Source organism: Oratosquilla oratoria, chromosome 43, assembly GCF_046742065.1.
Source record: "Oratosquilla oratoria isolate Oo_2021 chromosome 43, ASM4674206v1, whole genome shotgun sequence".
NCBI lineage: Eukaryota > Metazoa > Arthropoda > Malacostraca > Stomatopoda > Squillidae > Oratosquilla > Oratosquilla oratoria.
Genome location: NC_134819.1, coordinates 16,488,720 through 16,510,405, shown reverse-complemented (window position 1 = coordinate 16,510,405; position 21,686 = coordinate 16,488,720). Strand labels below are relative to the sequence as shown.

The window sequence follows — 21,686 nt, the reverse complement described above, 5'->3', positions numbered from 1 at the left end:
TCTTGGTGCCTCCCAAGCTACATGTCTGAACCCAGTCAAGTGGGGATGTATACCGCGAGGTCACTACTCCTTGCGAGGGCCGAAAGCTCACCGACTGGGGAATGCATGTTTGCGAGGCAGGTACTAGGCTGCCGACTTCCTTTCTCCCTAGCCAGTACACATGCAGAGTGACTACGCCGGACCCATCCTAAATGGGACAAAACAAAAGAGGACAAACTTCCGGGTTGACAAAGTCTCTAACTCGCCTCCGAGACCCTGCATGTGTAAATAGTCGTTTCTGGAACCTCCCGACTCTGCAGAGACTTTTCTTTTATTGCTTGAGGCATCAGGCAACTGCAGTATCTTCTTCTATGTACTGATCCTTCCTTCTCAATATAACGTGTGGCTTATAAATATATACGATCATGGCGGCTGTTGACGCTACACATCCTAAACCCCCACCACTACCTGATCCTCCTCCTAAACCCCCCGATCCCTCTCCTAACATTGCCACCCCAGGAGTAGGAGCTCCTAAAAAACCTGAAGATAACCTGCCATGTACTGTACCAAATGGAGACAAGAGAATTCTTTATATTAATTCTCTCCCCTCAGACTTGAATTGTTCCAAATTTTTGGAGATGTTTGGAAAGTTCGGAGAAATTAAAGTCATAAAGTATTGTGAAACTAGAAATTTTGAATCTTGGAGAATATGGATAGAATTTGCTTCTCATAAGGATGTTGTTAATGCTTTTAAGCATACATCTTCGGAGAGCTTAAAATGCAATTTAATTCAAAAAGTTCCCCACAATATTAATGTGGACTTATTTTATCCAGATAGAGTTAATGAGCAAACAACAGAAAGAAGTACTGAGAGGACACCTCTACCTGCCAGGTGGCTAATTGTTTCAACAAATTCAGAATTTTGTAATATCTTCCATTTCAAAAAACATTTGAGATCAATGGTAGGAACAATTAATAACTCTGATATTACCAGATTCGGAAAGAACAGATTTTTTGTTTCTACAAGGTCTTATAGACAAGGGCACATGATTTCTAAACTTAAAAACACAGATATAATAAAAGAGGTCAAACCACACTATAATTTTAGTTATGCCAAGGGAGTAGTTTTCAGTCAAGATTTAAATGACCTGTCTGATGAGGAACTACTTGAAATGTGTGATGATAAAATTTGGAAATTTTTCAAGGTACCAAAGTCAACAATTATTTTTTTTACATTTAAAAATGATCAAATTCCAGAATATATATACATTGACAGAAAGATTTCATGTCAGAACTTTTAAGCATAGACCACTACAATGCTTCAGGTGTTTTGGCTATGGTCACTCATCAAAGGTATGCACAAAAGATCAGCTATGTGCAACCTGTTCATTACAAAAACATGAAGATGATTGTTCTAATCCTACATTATGTATAAATTGTAAAGGAAATCATAGTGCTAGATATAAAGAATGTGAGTCATTTAAAAAGGAAAAAGCAGCTATAGAGAAAGCTCAAGCAGAACATCTAAGCATTGGCCAGACAAAAAGACTTCTGTTCAGTAGACCTCAATATAGTGATGTTCTAAAAAATGGAAATTCAATTAAGAATCAATCTATAAAATCTAATCCCAATCCAAAACTTCCCCCTTCCCCCTCTAAGCTTGAAGTGCATTCAATTTCTCAGACTTCATCTCGGAAAGCTCCTTCATCCCCTCTCCAGGGGACTCCAAAGGCCTCTCAGGCAGCTATACTGCCTGATCTGGGTAATTCCCAGAATGACACCTTGATCAAAACCCCTCTCCAGGGGACTTCTCAGGCCTTACTAAAGACCTCCCAGGCAGCTTTACCGCCTGATCTGGGTAATTCCCAGAATGACCCCTTGATCAAAACCCCTCTCCAGGGAACTTCTCAGGCCTCACTAAAGACCTCCCAGGCAGCTTTGCCGCCTGATCTGGGTAATTCCCAGAATAACCCCTTATCCAAAACCCCTCTCCAGGGAACTTCTCAGGCCTCACGAAAGACCTTTCAGACAGCTTTACCACCTGATCTGGATAACTCCCAGAATGACACCTTGATCAAAGCAACTCGTACAGCTCAGGTGCAAGATGTGGAGATGGAGCCTCAAAGACAAAAGAGACCCCGTACTCCCTCACCATCAACTAAATCTTCACATCATAGTAGGACACCAAAGAAAGGAAATAGCAGAACTCTCGAGAATCTGTCATATTCCTCTACAAAACATAAACCGAATCTTCCCAAAACAAACCATTCCATACCTGGAAAACCAAATAAAAAAACATCCAATAACATAATAATAGCCCTATGTCAATGGAACATGCGAGGTTTCCATTCAAATAGAGAACAGATCCGGGTTCTTTTTAAAGAACATAATTTAGCTGCCATTTGTCTACAAGAAACTAAACTGTAAACTGTGGACACAACTTTACATTCTACAAATCTCCACCTCCTGTAGGTGAACGTGCTCATGGTGGCACAAGTATTATTTTAACCAAGTCATTACCACAAAAAGCTGTACAATTAAACACGATACTACAAGCTTGTGCAACACAAATCTTCATTAATAAATGGATCACTTTGTGCTCCCTATATCTAGAACCTGACTTAGAATCTCGATTAGTGGACAGAGATGGTAATCCAAGGCAATTAGAAGTTAACGATTTACAATCACTTTTAAACCAACTACCTCAACCTTTCATTTTAATGGGGGATTTTAATGCAAAGCATACATTATGGGGAGAAAATAGATGCGACCATCGTGGACTTTTAATTGAAGAACTACTAGACTATAATGATATAGTTTTAATGAACGATGGTTCCCCCACAAGGTTTGATGCAGTCCACAACTCCAATTCTGCAATTGATCTTACAATATGCTCATCATCTTTAAGATTAGATTATCAGTGGTCAGTGGATGATAATCCCTATGGAAGTGACCACTCTCCCATACATCTTAAGTATGTCCAAAATATACCCTCCCTATGTTTGCCCAAATGGAAGACAAAGGAAGCAAATTGGCAACACTATGAAAGATCCACCAAAGTCACTCGTAAAGCTAATGATTTCCCTAGTCCTTCAGCTGCATACGAATATCTAACTAGTATAATGACTGGAGGAGCTATGCTATCAATTCCCAAAACAACAGGGAAACCTCGACATCCACTGATACCATGGTGGAATAGTAATTGTGCCTTGAGCAGAAAAATTACTAGAGCCTGTTACAAACGTTATCGAAGACGTCCAATCCTGATAAACAGGTTGATATACAAGAGAAACCTTGCTAAACAAAAGCAAATTTTCAAAGAGAGAGACGTTCATAAGATACATATCAGAATTAAAGTATAATTCCCCACTTACTTTAGTTTGGGACAGAATACGCAAACTATCAGGGAAATTTTCCCCCTCCCCCCTACCCATTCTAAAAATCAACTCAGTTGTTATATCAGATACAAGAGAAGTGGCAGAGGCATTTGCACAGCACTACTCAAATATCTCAAGTGCCAGTCACTACTCCCCCGAATTCCACAGTATAAGGAACACAACAGTAGTTACTCCGCCTGCTTGCATTAATGCTGAGGCATATAACACTCCATTTAACATCATTGAATTTGAACATGCCTTATCTTTATCTTCACCAACAGCACCTGGAGAAGATGATATCACATATGCAATGATTTCCCATCTACCTCGGGAGTCTAAAAAATTCTTTATTGATGTTTTTAATGAATTTTGGTGTTCAGGAACCTCTTATAAGTTGTGGAAAAACTCTGTTATAGTTCCATTTTTGAAACCTGGAATAGACCCTAGTGATCCCAAAAGTTACAGGCCTATAGCTCTTACCAGCTGTATTTTTAAGATCTATGAACGAATGGTGAATATTCGTTTGGTGTGGCTCCTAGAATCAAAGAATTTATTATCAGAGAGGCAATATGGCTTCCGCAAAAACAGAAGTACTTTGGATCCCCTATTATATCTCACATGTGAGATACAAAATGCTTTTGCAATCCGAAATCAGACCATTGCAGTGTTCTTCGATTTGGAAAAAGCTTTTGACACTACCTGGAGAGCCAGTATTTTAAAACAGCTAGCAAATTGGAATATCGGTGGCAATATGTTTAAATTTGCCAAAGATTCTTTATCAAATCGATATTTAAAAGTGCGAATAGGCTCTACCCTATCATAAGAATATCTACAGGAAGAAGGTATTCCAAAAGGAAGTGTCCTTAGCCCAACCTTCTTTAGTGTTGCCATTAATGGATTACTTGAACAACTCCCTGTCGGAGTAATTGGCCAAGCATTCGCAGATGATATTGTTTTTATATGTAGTAAATCTACTGCAGTTGAAGCCTGTATCAAAATTCAGAATGCAATTAATGCTGCTACTAAATGGGCAAATAATAAAGGATTTATATTCTCTACCGAAAAAACTAAAGCTATACGATTTTGTAGAACACAAAAAAGGGAAGTAATCCCAACATTATTTTTAGAAGACTTAATTATAATATATGAAGACAAAGTTAAATATTTAGGTATTGTTTTTGACAAAAAATTAACTTTTGCTGACCATATAAATGAGACAGCAGTTAATGTCAAACAACGATGTAACATTCAGTTGTTAGTGGCATGAATTTTGGAGCTGACCATACTACACTATTAAGATTATATAAAGCCATATGCCTAAGTAAGATTGATTATGGCTCTCAGGTTTATGCCTCAGCATGTAAGACACTATTGAAAAAACTGGATGTAGTACACAACATGGCACTAAGTATTTATACTGGGTCTTTTAAGACTTCTCCTGTTGAAAGTCTTTATGTGGACTCTGGTTTTCCCCCTCTTTCCATTCGAAGGGAAGAACAGGGTCTCAGATATATGTCAAGAGCACTAACTACACATTCTGATCCAAACTACAAGTACCGGTATATAAAACAACCTATCGACAGAGCACCCACTAAACCTACTTTGCCTAAGCCCCTTGAAGTGAGATTAAACAATAGTACAAGAGAGGTAGGCCTTATTCCTCCTCTAGTTATGGAAATCACTTTTGCAAAATACCCTCCATGGTGTAGGCCACCTATAAACATTTGCCAAATGAAAGAAAGCAAAAAGATCAACTCAAGTGCTCAACTGAAAAGTAACTTCTTAGCCCATATTTCTGAACACAACATCTCGATTGCTGTATACACTGATGGGTCAAAAACGGCTACTGGAACTGGATGTGCTATCATCCTTGGAGAAAAAATAATAAGAAAAAGAGCCTTCCCAATCAATTCTCAATTTTTAATGCAGAAATTTATGCTATCTATAGCTGTCTAAAATTTATTTTTAACACAAGCAGAAATGAGGATTCATATATTATTCATTATTATTCCCAAAGTGCATTGACAGCGCTACAAGGATTGATACCCTCTAATCAACTTATCCAAGAGGTGCAGAATTGGCTGGTCCTCCTGCACTCTCGAAAACAAGTTGACATAAAGTTCTGCTGGGTTCCTTCACACGTGGGAAATCGTGGAAATGAGCCAAACAGGCAGCTTCCACCCCGGGTTCCCGCTCTTAAATATTCCCTGCGAAGACCTAATTTTTTTTTATTAGATCATACTGTAGGATCAGGTGGCAGGACCAAAGGTCCAACACGAACAACAATTTTAAACTAAAGTCAATCAGACCTTCTGTCAGCCTGTAAGGATTCATGTTTGTGTTTCATTTAGTACTTAGAGTTTGATCCTAAGTTATATTGTGTTCTGATTCTCTTTCATAATACTTAACTGTTTATGTTTTGTTACTGCCCACTGACGCCTGGCATAGAGATACCAGTACTTATGATTTTGAGCCATGGCGGGCACATGTAAACATGGTGAAGATTAAAGCTAAGAAAAACAATGTTTGTTTGGGAATTATCCCGCCATAACAAGTGGCGACGAGGACAAAAATTGGATGATGAGTGCTATGGTTAAGTGGACATTGAAATTACACAACTGTAAGTATGTCTACAATACATTATTAGCCTTAGATTAGGCACCGGCTTTTGCATCGGCAGTGATTCTTAGTGTTTGCACAAAAAGATGTCTAAGGATAGACAGATTGACAGATTTGAGCCAGATAGGATTTCACTAGACCTATGGCTGAGTCTTTTGGAAGCTCACTTCCAATATATAGGAATAACTGGCACCAGTGATGAAGATTTAGTGAAGAAGAAAAACTTATTATTAGTGTCTGTTGGAAGTGTTGTGTACGCAGAGTTGGGAAGGATCCTCCTGATGTTGGGAAGGAGCTCCTGATCTCCCTCATACAAAATCATTTAGTGATTTAGTGAAAGCATTAAAGCAGTACTATATAGTCACTCCATCCTACCATAGAAGTCTTGTAGCATTTCAACAAAGGAAAAAACGGCCAGGTGAAAGTTTGAATAATCTATATGCTCTGGCCAAAGACTGTAATTTCGCTGATCAGTTTGACAACCGTGTACGAGATCAGTTGTTCATGGCGGTGGACAATGAAACTTAATTCCCCAATCAAGTGGCAGAAAATTTCAAATTACAAACTTTGACTTCCCAGGATACTTTTGATTGAATATTAAATATGGAACAGGCATTTGTGGGTGAAAATAACAGTATAAGAGCGGTATCAGAGTCAAAATTTCCACAAGAAAAAAGGAAGTAGACATGACCCTAAGACCTCTAGTTATTATCAATCAGGTAATAGTAAGCCTAAGCTTACATGCAAACACTGTGGTTTTCCCCATGCAAGTGAAAAATGTAGGTTTCAAGATAGACATTGCAACATGTGTGGTAAAAAGGGACATTTGAAAGCAGTCTGTAGATTAAATATTTCAAATTTTGGAAAGAAAAGTAAGGGAAAAGGACATGCAGCTGCAAACAGACTGGAAGATTCTTCAGATTCAGACAGTGCAGATAATAATTTGTTTGGTGTTAAATCAGATGTCTTTTCTGTTAAATCTGAGTTGGTCAACTTCAAGATTAATGACAATTTAATACCATTTGAGATTGATACAGGTGCTTGTGTTTCCACATTATCAGAAAATTGGGTACGTTCCTTAAAACTATCCATGTCACCTGTTAATAAAGTGTTGCGTGCTTATGGTCACACAGCCATTGATGTTTTAGGAAAAGTGGATGTTACAGTATCATATAATAATTATGTCTTGGAACATACCTTTTGTGTTGTAGCTTCTGGTAATATTAATTTATGTGGTAAAGATTTACAGAAGAAAGTAGGAATTTCTCTTACAGGTATTCCTGATGCCTCTAGAGTGTCACGAGTAAATAATATTGTGAATGCTAGTACCTTATTAGATGAGTACACAGTTGATTCAACAAAACCCATAACTAGTGTTAAGGCAGCAATACATCTTAAACCTGAAGCTGTACCTAAGTGTTACAAAACTCGTACAGTATCATTCCATTTTCGAAAGTTAGTGGAAGACGAGTTGGACAACCTAGTTAAGGAGGGTATCATTTCCCCTGTAGAATTCAGTGAATGGGCAGCTCCGATAGTACCAGTTTTAAAACAAGACCAGAAATCTGTACGCATATGTTTTTGCTAGTAGATCAGTATCCATTACCAAAAGTGGATGAACTTTTGTCTGTAGTTGGAAAGGGACAACTCTTTTCCGAGTTGGACTTAAAAAATGCTTATCTGCAAATGGCAGTAGATGAGGCTCAGAAGTACTTAGTGATTAACACTCCAAAAGGTCTATTTAAATCCAACAGATTACCTTTTGGGCTTGCTTCCTCTCCTGCTATTTTTCAGCACTTCATGGTTCAGTTAATGAGTAAAATTCCAGGAGTAGCAGTATTTTTGGATGACATTCTTGTAACTGGTTCCACTGAACAGGAACATGATGAAAGACTTTTAAAAGTACTAAGCATACTTCAAGAGAATAATGTCATGGTTAATAAAAGTAAATTTGTACTTAAAGCTGATTCAATTGAATATCTAGGATATGATGTGAGTGGGAAGGGTATAAAGCCTTCTGAATGTAAAATAAGAGCAATTGCTCAAGCCCCAGCTCCTACCTCGGTGGCAGAAGTAAAGTCATTTGTTGGCTTAGTAACTTATTATTGTAGGTTTGTTCCACAATTTGCTACAATTCTTGCTCCTTTGTATGATCTTCTACAGAAAAATGTAACCTTTAAGTGGACTAAGGTAGAAGAAAATTCTTTTTTGACTATTAAGAAAGAATTGTGTAACTCAAGAGTTTTGTCAAATTTTGATGGCTGTTCTCCCCTTATCTTAGAGGTTGATGCATCCCCAGTTGGAGTTGGATGTGTTTTAAAACAAGTTGTGAATAAGGAAGAACAGACTGTGTATTTTGCCAGTAAGAAGTTATCTTCTGCTGAAAAGAATTACTCTCAGCTGGGTCGAGAGGCTCTTGCGGTGGTTTATGGAGTAGTTAAGTTGAAATATTTCTTACTAGGAAGAGAATTTGTTGTAAAAACGGATCACAAACGATAGTTAGGTTTATTTGGTAAACAGAAACAAATTCCAATTCATGCCAATGCCAGATTGCAGCGTTGGGCTCTGTTGTTATCACAGTTTAACTTTGATCTGGTGTTCAGAGCAGGCAGAGAAAATCAGGTTGCGGATGCTTTAAGTAGATTACCCATAGTAGATTCGGACAATGAATCTAGTGTACCTGTTGAATATGTCAATTTAATCAAGGTAATGGCATATAGTGATATTGTTTTGGACAAAGTCAAACTGTATACCAGAAAGGACCCAGTTCTTAAACATGTTGTAAATAACCTTAAATTTGGTTGGCAAAATAACCCAAATGTGTCAGAGTACTCCAAGATCAAAAATGATCTTAGCCTTCATGATGAAATTGTGTTGTTCAGAAATAGAGTGGTAATTCCGTCGGAATTAAGGAAAGTAGTGTTGGATCATTTGCATTTAGGTCATAATGGAGTAAATGCGATGAAAGCTGAAACAAGAAAATGGGTATGGTGGCCTAAGCTGGAGCAAGATCTGTTGGAAGTTACCAAAAGTTGTTCTATTTGTTCTATTTCTAATCACCAGCAGCCCCAATCTCAGTCTCTTGCTTGGCCAGATTCGGGTATACCATGGTCAAGATTACACATTGACTATGCAGGACCTATAGATGGACAATATTTTTTAGTAATTGTTGATTCTTTTTCCAAATTCATGGATGTGCATGTTACTGAAACCATTTCTTCAAAAGCTACTATTAAGTTGTTGCGAAGAACATTTGCAAATTTTGGCTTACCTGACCAAATAGTGTCAGATAATGCTGCAAATTTTTGTTCAGCAGAAATGGAGGAATTTTTGTCTAAGAATGATGTTAAACATGTGACGCCAGCACCATACAATCCTTCCTCAAATGGGTTAGCAGAACGTGCAGTGAGAACCCTTAAAAGTGGATTGCGTAAATTTGAAAGTGGGGATATTCATCTTAGAATATGTAGATTTTTATATAATAAGAGAAGAACTGTTAGTGCTTCCACTGGCAAAACGCCCTCAGAGATGTTAATGGGTAGAACTTTTAAGGGACCTTTGCACTCCCTTCAAAAGGAAAAGAAGAGGAGAAGTAAGATTGAGGAAGAGGTTGTAGGTGTATCCAAATATAAGTTAGAAGATGCTGTGTTTGTGAGGAACTATGGAAAGGGAGAGAAATGGTTGCCAGGAAAAGTAATTGATTCAATTAACAGATCATGGAAATGTATTTTGGAGAAGGCATGCTGATCAGATTATGCCAAGATATGTAACCACTGTGGCTCAGAATGAGAAGCCTATAACTCCTGTAGTAATGGATAATAGTTCTGTTGATGAGTCTTGCCATTCTGATGCTCATAACAAACCTTCATGTGATATTCCTAACACTGATGTTAATTTTCCTGATGACCCGGCTAAAGACGTCTTTAGCCGGGTCATCAGGAGAATTGTTAATGTGAACATTGTACAATGTTCACATTAACAATTCTCCGATTAAATCTCCTATCAGGGAACCTGAGAATAGAACCAAATCTGGTAGACTTATAAAGCCTCCAGATCGCCTTGATTTGTAGTGCTGTATTGTGTGGCACCCTAATTGGTTATGTCATACAAAATTAAGGAAAAAGGGATGTAAGGATTCATGTTTGTGTTTCATTTACTACTTAGAGTTTGATCCTAAGTTATATTGTGTTCTGATTCTCTTTCATAATACTTAACTGTTTATGTTTTGTTACTGCCCACTGACGCCTGGCATAGAGATACCAGTACTTATGATTTTGAGCCATGGCGGGCACATGTAAACATGGTGAAGATTAAAGCTAAGAAAAACAATGTTTGTTTGGGAATTATCCGGCCATAACACAGCCCCTGGACCTATACAGGGATGGACAGAAGGTCCAGCATAGTTTTAACACGCCTACGTATAGGACACACATACCTAACCCACAAGTACCTCCTAACTAGTGGAGCAGAGAGACAGGTCCCCCAGTGCTCCAATTGTAATATTAACATCACAGTGAGCCATATACTTACCGAATGTCCTCTCTATTCTGATCAAAGAAGAAAATTCAGTTTAGCCAATAAACCGCTAACAAATATTTTAGGAATGGTTGCCCCTGTAGGAAAGGTTTGCAAATTTTTAAAGGAGACGAATTTATTTTATGATATTTAATTATATAGTTTGTTGTAGATGAATGAGAAAAATAGCATCTACATATTTTAAATATATCGAATAACTTTTATGATTTTATAACTAAAATAGATTGTATATTAGTATTTTAATGTATAGATAACTAGTCGATATATATGCGCTGAATGGCCTTTGGCTCCGGCGCGTGGCAAATAGCCACAAACTTCATAAATTCAATTTCCAACACTTTCAAACCTGACATATGAACAAAGACTGGCTGAACTGGAATTCCCAACCCTGGAACCAACAAGAGAATGAGGGGACCTACTAACCATCTACAGAATTATGAAAGGAAAAGAATGCCTTGATATGGAGGACTTATTAAAGTGGGACAGAGGAAAAACAAGAGGACATGCAATGAAACTCAAAAAGGACAGCTACAGAAGAGACCTGAAAAAGAAAAGCTTCCCACACAGAGTGACAGATATATGGAACAAATTGGAGAAAAAAAATAGTGTGCAAACACTACATGAATTTTATATCAGCTAATCACAATTCTGCTGAGGGTTCGCAAACATATGAGATACGCTTCGCCCAGCCGGTCCAACAGTTGCTTACGCGCTGCCGTTCCGAACGGTCGTCAAGATTGTTTACTCTGTCGCACGTAGATTTCAGCCGTTCCCTGCTTACTAATGCTTGACCTGGCATTCGAGTGTTTACGACGCTCAATTTGCAATATAAGCGTTCACGACGCTCAATTTGCAATATAAGCGTTCACGACGCTCAATTTGCAATATAAGCGTTCACGACGCTCAATTTGCAATATAATATAAGCGTTTACGACGCTCAATTTGCAATATAATATAAGCGTTTACGACGCTCAATTTGCAATATAATATAAGCGTTTACGACGCTTAATTTGCAATATAAGCGTTTACGACGCTCAATTTGCAATATAAGCGTTTACGACGCTCAATTTGCAATATAATATAAGCGTTTACGGCGCTGAATTTGCAATATAAGCGTTTACGACGCTCAATTTGCAATATAATATAAGCGTTTCCGACGCTCATTTTATCATTAATTAGCGTTTACGACGCTCATTTTATCATCTAATAAGCGTTTACGACGCTCTCATTTTGAGTTTTAACGAAACTCACTAAATTATCAGGTAAATACGACAACGTACATACGACTCCGTCGGTCACAACCGCTATGTAGTCTTCCGACGAAACGCATACCCATACAAACAGGAAGTCGGGCGCCTCCTCTTACGGAGGAGAAACAAACCAACATACTCGCAAATACAAACATAAATCAAGCAGGTCAAGCAACAGTACTTCCCATCGGGATAGAAATACTCGCGTTGGCGCTACGCATCGAAGTCTAAAAGACATTGCAACCCCCCTCCCCCGCCCCCCGACGGCTCCACGTCACGTACTGCTTTCCAAGTACATGGCGACTCCTCAGCCCCTTGGCACACAGTACTGCAAGCCATCGCTGAACTGAGGAGTGATATGGATCAACTAAAAGCGTTCAACCCTATGGACAGCGGAGGCTAGGACATAGGGGAGACCAAAGGCCTTACTACGCTCAGCAGGCCTTGGATTAAAAAAAACCCAAAGGCAGGGGACTCAGCACTCCCCGACAATAAAACCAAAGACTATATAGGAAAGATGGGAAAGCTTCTATCTTTTACTAATAAGAAAACGTCATCCATCCAGCGTGAATGCGCGCCATCTATCGACAGAGCCGCAAACTATAAATCGGAAGTGGCGTAGCGCGGCTTTCAAATCATACTTAACTTGTATTATATATAGTGTTTATGGAAATTTTAAAACTGATCCTTTCGCTAAAATAATCAACATCTCGAAAAAGTTTTATTTTCTCTTTATAAAATAATGAGTAGTAATTTTATGACCTTTGCATGCAAACAAGACTATTTAATATATGCTTTACAAACGTGATCATATTTATAAAATCAAAAGTTGGTAAAATACTTCTGCACAATGCATCATTCATTACTAAATATTTGAAATTGAGTAAACAGTTACAATTTAAAAGGTTATTTTAGTTATATTTATCTTATTATTTCTGTAATATCATGTTTTTCTTGTTTGTGCTTGTGCTTATGTTTGAACTTTGTATACTTATTCAAGTATCTGTACACAAATTATACAAACAAGGATAGTAAAAGTTTGGTATACATGAGATTCTTTTATTTGCAACAAAGCAATACTGTCTTGTAAAGAACATATACCAAACAAACTAAAAGAAATAACATTATTCAACTTCAAAAATGAACTATACATCAGGCAACCAAAACATGCAATCAGATATTAAATACCAAACAAAACATAGGAAAATCAGTAATAAAAAACAATATGAAACAAAAATAAACAAAGAAGCAGACATAACATGCATATAAGCAAAAATAAAGCAAAAAATGTTAACAGAACAAAGAAAAACCCCTAAAGCAAACAAACAAAAATATATACATATGTAGCAAGACAGGTACTGTATTGTAAAAACCATAGACAAAAATAAAAGGATGAACATGCAAGAAATGTCACAAAATCAAACAAACAAGATTTGCAATCATACATAAAATAATTTTGCAGAGGATAAAAACATAACTTCTTTGATCAAATTACATGGAAATCACACATTTTAGAGAAAATAGGTAAAATAATGCAACCATATGCTTGTTTTTTATATGAAATTATGCATTTGAGCAAAAACCGTCCTTATTTGAGATTTGGTCGCCTATGAATGAGTCGGACGGCATTCGTAGCTGCGGTTGGTAATTTTGCAGAGGATAAAAATGTAATTTCTTTGATCAAATGACATGGAAATCACACATTTTAAAGAAAATAAGTCAAATAATGCAACCATATGCTAGTTTTTTTTATATACAAAATCGTGCATTTGAGTATAAACCGTCCTTTTTCGGCGTTGGTCAGCTATTAGTGAGTCAGACGGCATTCGTAGCTGTGGTTGGTAATTTTGCAGAGGATAAATGCGTAAATTTTCTTTGATCAAATTGAATGAAAATCACACATTTTAAAGAAAATAGGTCAAATAATGTAACCATATGCTAATTTTTATATAAAATTATGCATTTGAGGAAAAGCCGTCATTGTTTGGGTTTGGTCGGCGTTGGTCGACTTAGGTAATTTTGCAGACGATAAAAACGTAACTTCTCTTTGATCAAATTACATGAAAATCACACATTTAAAAAGAAAATTGGTCAAATAATGAAACCACATGCTAATTTCTATATAAAATTATGCATTTGAGCAAAAGCCGTCATTATTTGGGTTTGGTCGGCGTTGGTCGACGTTTAGTGATAACACAGAAATCATTCAACAAAAACCGTTAAATTTTAAAACTACCAAAGAAGCAGTCACAACCTACAAAAAAAAAAAAAAAAAACACATGCGATTCAACTTTTTTTTGCTGTGTATTTGGCCATTTATTCAAAATTAAGGTAAAAGTTTATAACTTTACCACATAAGCTAAGAACATGACATAACTATATCAAAGTTGCTGTGCCTGCCTGGGACTGCCATAAAGATATAGTATGAATTTGACATGATCAATTCATATTTCTAGATATTTGTAAGGTATTCATCTATAATTTTTATTTCCAAGCTAAGTGACACTGCACTGAGTCTGACATAAAGATTTTAACTATGTTCTATTTTATTCCTCCATTTTCTGTTAAGGGGACCCCCCGCCCAAAATCTTTTATTCTGAAGGATCTTGCTGATTTTTTCTATGTGATATCTAGGTCTGAGGAAACCTTCACAGCATGAGTTTTATTCAGATCTGACGAGTAGTTTTTTATTTTTTAATAAAAAACGTAAAAAATACCATATTTTTGGGCTTCTTTCAAATCCTATCTCCTCTTACAATTTTTATTCGATGTCTTTCATTTTACAGCAAAAGAATCTTCTACATATATAAAAAAACAAAATAGAAAGCTTTTTTTAATATCTTTGTTTAACGCCGAGGAAAAAAAATATAAAAAACATTATCGAAAAAAAGCAAAATTTTGACTTTGACACGTTATTAAAAAAAATTATTTAACATATGCAAAAAAAAACTCTATTTTATTTTTTGTCATTTATCTAGCTATTAATAGAGACCTCATATGCAAAAATCGGTTGAAAATTGAGGGAGGAGATAGACTTTGAGTATCAAAAACTTAAGTTTTTCAGAAATGAGTGTTAAAGTTTTTTTTTTTTCTTAGTTTGACTAAATTTTACATTGGACCTCCTAAGACCCATTGAAAACAGGTTCCATTGTATTTTCATGATGATTTTGCATCTTTCAAGTAACTCAGGCACTTTGTACACTCCTACAGTGTAGGATATTATTCACTCAAAGTGAGGGTCTCATAAGCCGCCACCTCACTCTTTGTCGCAAAGTTTGAGTTCTTGGTCTAGAATGACCCAGCAAGGTAGTCTGATTGCTGGGATTCAGCTCTTTCTTTTCTTGGGTTTCCTTTCTGGTGTTGGAACAGGCTCTTGCTGCATCAGGGACATCACTGTGAGGTTTGAGACTCTAAACCCAAGGTGTTGCAACAAGGAGGCATCCTTGTAGCCACTTGTTAGCAAACAGTTGTTTGCGTAGAGACAACTTGTCTGATATAGGTGTAGAGGACAGAGGATCAGGTGCTGAGGATGTGGATGTAGATGGAAGGGAGAGAGCTGCTGGAGGGAGTACTAGTGGTGGTGGCGGAGGTGGTGATAACAAAGTTGATGCTGGGGTTCTTTCTTTCTCCCCTTGAGTTGCTAATGTAGACGTTCTTATCTTCTGCAAGTGTGCCTTTTGTTTGGATAGCTTAGGCATGGCTAATATCTTCAAATATCTCTTCACTGAAAAATAGATGCAAATTTCACACAGCAAATTAGTGAATGCGGCAAGTTAACGTGTACATGTCCTTTACTTTGTAAGGCTCAGGCCACTGCCAGTCGTGCAGGCTGAACTTCCTCACACCACATACTCACGTGCATGCCGGACGTAAGAGAAAACTTTATGAGTGTATCAAACGCAAAAAATAGGGTAAAATATGGTCAAAACGTATGTAAACAATAGTCGTGCGCAGCATGTGGCTGCCGGGGGGAGGGAGGGTAGGCCCTTTAAACCCTTTAAAAATGGCGGTACGATAAAAACACTTTACCAGCATCTAGAGCAAGATCCCTACTATGTGTTGTGTATGTTGAATCTCTTACCTTTCTCTATCTTTAGGAAAAACTTGAAGTATTAGATGGGGAAAGGCATTCTTTCTTTTTGCACACCACACATGGGTGATAGTTCCGCCCACACTCCATGATTGGATGTCCAAAAACCTCAATTTTGGCTTCTTTTTCAAGCATTTGGCCTAAGGATCAAAGACTATATCAAAGACTATAAAGGAAAGATAGGAATATTTAAATTGCGCCTGTTAATTTAGTAATTGGCAACTGAGTTTCAGTAACGCATAAACGAACACACACGAAACCGTCCAGAGTAGAGATGGCGTTACTGGTCTGTCGTCCGTTTGTTTACATTTTTGACAGGCGGCAAATTTGACATTTTCAGTGTGTATGAAGTCAATGTAAGCATGGCAGCTCTAGTGAACAAGTCACATGCATGCATTATTTGTATGAAAAGAAAAGAAACTGACCCCGATTTGATATTTCATAGGTTCCCTAAGGATCAGGAACAGTAAGAATATTCATTAAATCTTCGTTTATTAATTTAATTAGTGTAAATATGGTAAACTAAATTAAGTTCGCGTTCAGGCCTTGTTTCAGGCTTTGTTACCCATGGCACATGTTACCTAGAAATGATTCTAGAAGCTTTATCTTGTATTTTGAATGGAAATGAAAATTTACAGTTGTTGCCACGGCTTCTATTATTTAGAAACGAGCATTTCATGTATTTAGCAAAGAGCATTTCAGAACTACCTCATGATTTAATGATCTTACCAGGGTAAATGGCAACTCTCTCCAACATTTAATATGTTCATTTTGTATATTAAAACAGATGCTTCAAATGGAAAATAGCAATCAACGTTATCCAGATCAATGGAAAGACACCAGAACAACTAAACAGAAGCTACCGTGTATGCAGTAGGCATTTCTCAAGAAAGAATTATTTGGATGCAAAATCCAACAGGCTCTGTCACAATGGATGTCCAGATCAAAATCTAGAGGGTATGTCTTATCATAATTTTTATAAGTTGTTGAAAGGTACTGGGATGGCTGCATTGAGGAAGAAAAATATTAGTACACTAATAAAAAGAGGACTAAAATTTACATTCTTACAGAAACTACAGATTAAAAAACAAATTCAGATGATATATCAAGTATTTTGGCCTTCGCTCTTGCCTTGAGTACGAGGTGGATACAGTATGTTTTGGGGGTATTAGGGAGCTTGCTTGCCTTCCGTCAATCACATCCTCGGGCTACACCAAGCTCTGGCCTTTCTGCGTCTCCCTAAAACTCCAGGTTTCCAGATAAAATAGTTTAATATTGGGATTTCATCTCAGATGACTGGAGTGTGGTCTTTTCAGTAACATTTACTTTTTTATAAATAATGTTTACATATATCAATAATTTTGAAAGTGAAAATAGCATTACATTAAGCAATTGGAAACACTGGATAGTGTAACACTGAACTCTTTTGATCAATATATTCTATTACATAAGATTAAGAGGGTATGTACCCATATATATATATATTCATATATATGTATATATATATATATATATATATATATATATATATATACACATATATACTGTATATATATATATTTATATATATGTGTGTTTTTATTAATTGACACATATATGATTATTTATTCATATATTACTATAGTAATTATTGTATTGTCTTTGAATTTCCTAAGGTGTCATAATTTTCACATTATATACTTAATTGTTTAAGTTAAATGAGAGTTTAATATATAGAGGCTCATTAAATTGTTGCTTATGTTGTAATTATAATATAAAGGTTTAGCCCAGAAGAAATGAAATAAAAATTGGGCTAGTTATTAATTTAATAGTTGCTCATTATAAAACATATTTCAGGCTCCAACTGCAGTACACCAGCAATTCCAGACTGTTCTCATATAGGTGAGTGTTGCAGTAATGAATGGCATTGAAATGCCAGCTGTCAATCAATAGCTGATAAGATCATTTGGTAAAGAGTGGAAAATATTAAGCAAAGTGTAATATTTGTAAAACAAAATCAAAAACAAACAAAAGAAAACTATATACAGTTTATTATTCATATATGTTTTAATTAACATAATCAGTTTCAGGAGTCAAAAATATAGACCTCCAAGAGGAGTCTGATGCATCAAAATTTCTACTTGTGTACCCAGATATAACTGTGCATGATTTACATTTTGGCAAGTTTTCATTTCTGTTACTAATATATGTGGTTATTTTATAATGTCATGGTATAATTTAATTTATAGTTTTCATAACCCCTGTTGCTCCCATATATTCAAGAATACACTTTCTTATATTCTGTGATCATCTTATTTGTATCTCCTCTTATGCTTTTATAGGTACTACGGCTCAGTTTAGAGACAAAGAGAGTGAGGATGTAAGAGCCATCATCTTCTGTGCCACATGAAACAATACAGTCATTTCATGGTATGTAATACCTTGTGTGTGCATGTTATGTTGATTTTAGTGATTTCCTATTGACCTACCAAAACATAATGAGATACTAGAAAAAGTGATTAATATTTTTACAGATGAACCCAATCCTCAGCATCCAGCCTCAGGAGCAGATTCCAATGGACAACATGTGCCACCCTTTGAGCTTCATGAAAATCTAAATGGTATATATGGGATTGACACAACATATTTGAAAGATGTACTGTATGGATGTTTTCTGTGCATCATAATATGGAGATTTTATTAATCATTAGATTTATTTTTATTTTTACTGACTTTTGAAAAAGTAATCAATATTTTTACAGATGAATTAAATCTTGAGCATCCAGCTTCAGAAGTAAATTCAAATGAACAAGATGTGCCACCCTTTGAGCCTCAAGAAATTCTAAATGGTATGTATGGAATTATTAACACAGTACAATTTAAAAATGTATAGATGTTGTCTGTGCATCATAATACGAAGATTATATTAATAGATATATGTATATATATTTTTTACTGAGTTTTTTTTTATATCAAATAATTAACTGACAGTCTAACTGATTTACAATAACAAGAACAAACCAATAAGTACTGTGTAAATTATTTAAGATATATTAATTGCAATCATATTAATGAATAAATTATGGTACTTATAATTTTTTCAATCTCTATATCTACATTGTATAAAGTAAGGAAATTGTATGGATTGGTTTTTACTTGTATTGCTTCTACAAGCAAGCATTTACAATTTGTAATGTCTAACTTATGCTTAGCATTACATAAAATCTTGTTTTATATTGATGTTTACTGGAATCATTTACTTTCCAGGGTCTTCATGCAGCTTCCCTGCTAAAAAGAAAAAACAATCTGCAGTTATCCTTAGACAGAGAATGCAAATATGTAGATTATTAAAGAAAATTGAGAAAATAAAGGTAAGCAAAGAAAATCACAAACAGTACACCCCACCCTCTGCAATTATAAAAAACGTTTCAAATTACCTCAAAGGACCAGCACTAGACTTTTTTCAAACCCAATTGAAGTGTGCCGTTACGAGAGGTAACGGGGCTTTTTTTATACGTCCGTGTATCCCCATGTTTACATATTTTTTGTCGTAAGGCTCGTTTCCCCTCGGAAGAGGTTTTCAATTTTGTTTTTTGTAATGCTTTAATTTTAAGTATAGTTCGAGCAGAGGCCTTTTCTGTTCGAAAATCCTACCTTGTAAGTTGTCTGCAAGCTGTGTTGCAAGATAACATCTCATTATTTGTACAATGTTCACTTTAAGAATTAGACTTAAGAAGGTGTGTAAGAACCGGTTGCTGTGGTGTGATGTCACGTCACACCTCCAGCCAGTGTGGTTTGGAACGCCTTCAGTTGTATACCCGCTCCCTTCGCGGCCTACTCAGCGAGTTTTTGAGCTGAATTTAGTTTTAGATCTGGTATATCGTTTCTTGTATGTCATAATGAATTTAGCCTTAAGCTGCTCGTATTTCATGTTCAGATTCTTTGTAATTCTGTAGAAAAGCTGTTAGTAACGAGCGCTACTCTGTATTGTTTTACAGCTTTTTCATCTACTACTTCTACTCTTCCTCCCAATTACTGTCTGCTGCCATAGTTTCAATGGCAGCACCTGTTGTGTGAAGATGAGAAAGTCGTTTTTTCTATTGCCAATAAACGTAGCGACAAGTATTACGCGGATCATTACCCCTTCCGCGTTGTTTACGTTACGTAATCCAGAAAAGAGGGCACTCGTTACGCTAACCCCCTATGCGCAGCAGAGTAATTCACTGCGCCAAAATGAAAAAGTGATGTCCATTGGCGCTCCCTGCCAAGAAAATCGCTTTCGTGAAGAGGTGAATGAAAAGAGCCGCTGCGAAGGAGTTAAAAGGTAGCCATGCAGTATGCTAAGTCCATCTTGAGGATATGGCCAGACCACGCCCTGCACGCCGTTGCCACGTCTAGATTCCCCTCGTCGTCACCACATGAACTTGATGTGCCGCCTTCCTGGCATAAGTTGCGTGTGTATACTTAAGTGTAGTGGTGCAGGTTAAGTGTAGTGACGCAAGTTAAGTGTAGTGGCGCCAAGTTAAGTGTAGTGGCGCCAAAGTGTAGTGATCTTGTGTCGTCTTAGTAATCGTATCGGCGCGCGAGTGTGATGTGGCAACAATGTATGGTTGCCAAGTCCCAACAGTGTTTACATAACAAACCCCGTCGTATGTATCTAAGCATGTGTTTTTCCTTTTGAAGGCAAGTTACCTTGCCTAAAATCCTGTCATATGTTAATATAAGCATTATTAATGTGCATTTTTTAGATTGAACCAAATGTAGGGTTTAATCTGTTGTTGTCTACCTCAATAGTCGTATAGTTAGGAGTGTGGTAACGTACTCCGTGGTTTTCGATTAAGTTCGAGTTTTTCCTTGTCTTCTTTATCATATTACTGTCTGTCTCTCACTGTTTCTCGCTTGGCAATATGTCTTCCAACCACAGTATAGATGAAGGACCCGTCTCCGGTAGGGTCAGAGCCCTCACGGCTGAAGGGCAAGAGGTTTTTCAGAGAGCGTCTGATCAGCATGAAGAGAGGGTAAAGGCGAGTAGAGAAGGAGTACAAGCCTTATTGGAAGAACCGAATCATAGTCCTTGGTTGTATAAGGCCCACGCTGTGTACCAGGATACTGTAAAAAGGTATCTGGAATTCCTAATGCATGAACGTACTTCAGAAAGTCTGGCTCGTGCTGAATCAGTGAAGCACGAAGACAGGGATTTTCAGGCATCTTTTCGTCAGGTAATCAGTAATTATGCTTCCTCTTCCTCAGTTGAAGTCACGGAAGAGGAACACCACACTGAACCGTTTTTACAAGATGACCCGAAGTCCAGTCAAGTTCCTTTATCCCTCGTCGACCACTCTGAGTTTTGTATGCCCCCTTCCATTTGTTTACATGTTTAGAAAACATATTTGTTTGAAGCCTATCAATGTTTATATATTAAGAATAAATTCAACTAATGAATTATGTGTTTATGAAGTCACTTTTTCATTCGGATATATTACTTTGTGCATTCTAGTAGCCACCTCAGCCAAAGTCATACTAACCTAAACAAAAATCATGTAAAAAGGGAAGCAAAAATCGAATGAACCTTGGGAGGTAGGAGACATTCACTTCCTCAAGCTGAAAGAACCTACCCCAGCCTATGTGATAAATGCATATGGTAAAAATGAGAAATAGAGGACACTCACTAGCAAATAAAAAAGATAAAATAAAATAACACAATAAAAGGGTAAGAAATACATAAGAAGGAAATACAAGAGCAGGCATATGATATACTATGAGAAGTGGAAGACACTTGGCTGCTAATTCTGAAAGAACCAGAACATTATATATATAAAGATAGATAGATAGATATAAATGTATAGGTATATCCCA

General features: G+C 36.7%; 2 protein-coding genes and 1 long non-coding RNA gene across 3 annotated transcripts in view; 2 read left to right on the top strand and 1 right to left on the bottom strand.

Annotated features, from left to right (window-relative positions):
• LOC143021928 (copine-8-like) overlaps positions 1–21,686 on the bottom strand; it is a 758,082-nt gene that overhangs the window by 388,221 nt on the left and 348,175 nt on the right. The window lies entirely within an intron of this gene.
• On the top strand, positions 16,102–18,199 carry LOC143021883 (uncharacterized). Its single transcript, XM_076179678.1, has 4 exons — positions 16,102–16,317; positions 16,639–16,808; positions 17,688–17,732; positions 17,915–18,199. Exons 1-4 carry the CDS (start codon positions 16,214–16,216, stop codon positions 18,052–18,054), a joined length of 459 nt encoding a protein of 152 aa, XP_076035793.1. The 5' UTR covers positions 16,102–16,213; the 3' UTR covers positions 18,055–18,199.
• Positions 18,223–19,147, top strand: LOC143021882 (uncharacterized). Its single transcript, XR_012966014.1, has 4 exons — positions 18,223–18,260; positions 18,365–18,451; positions 18,593–18,679; positions 19,098–19,147. It is a non-coding gene; the product is annotated as an uncharacterized LOC143021882 (long non-coding RNA).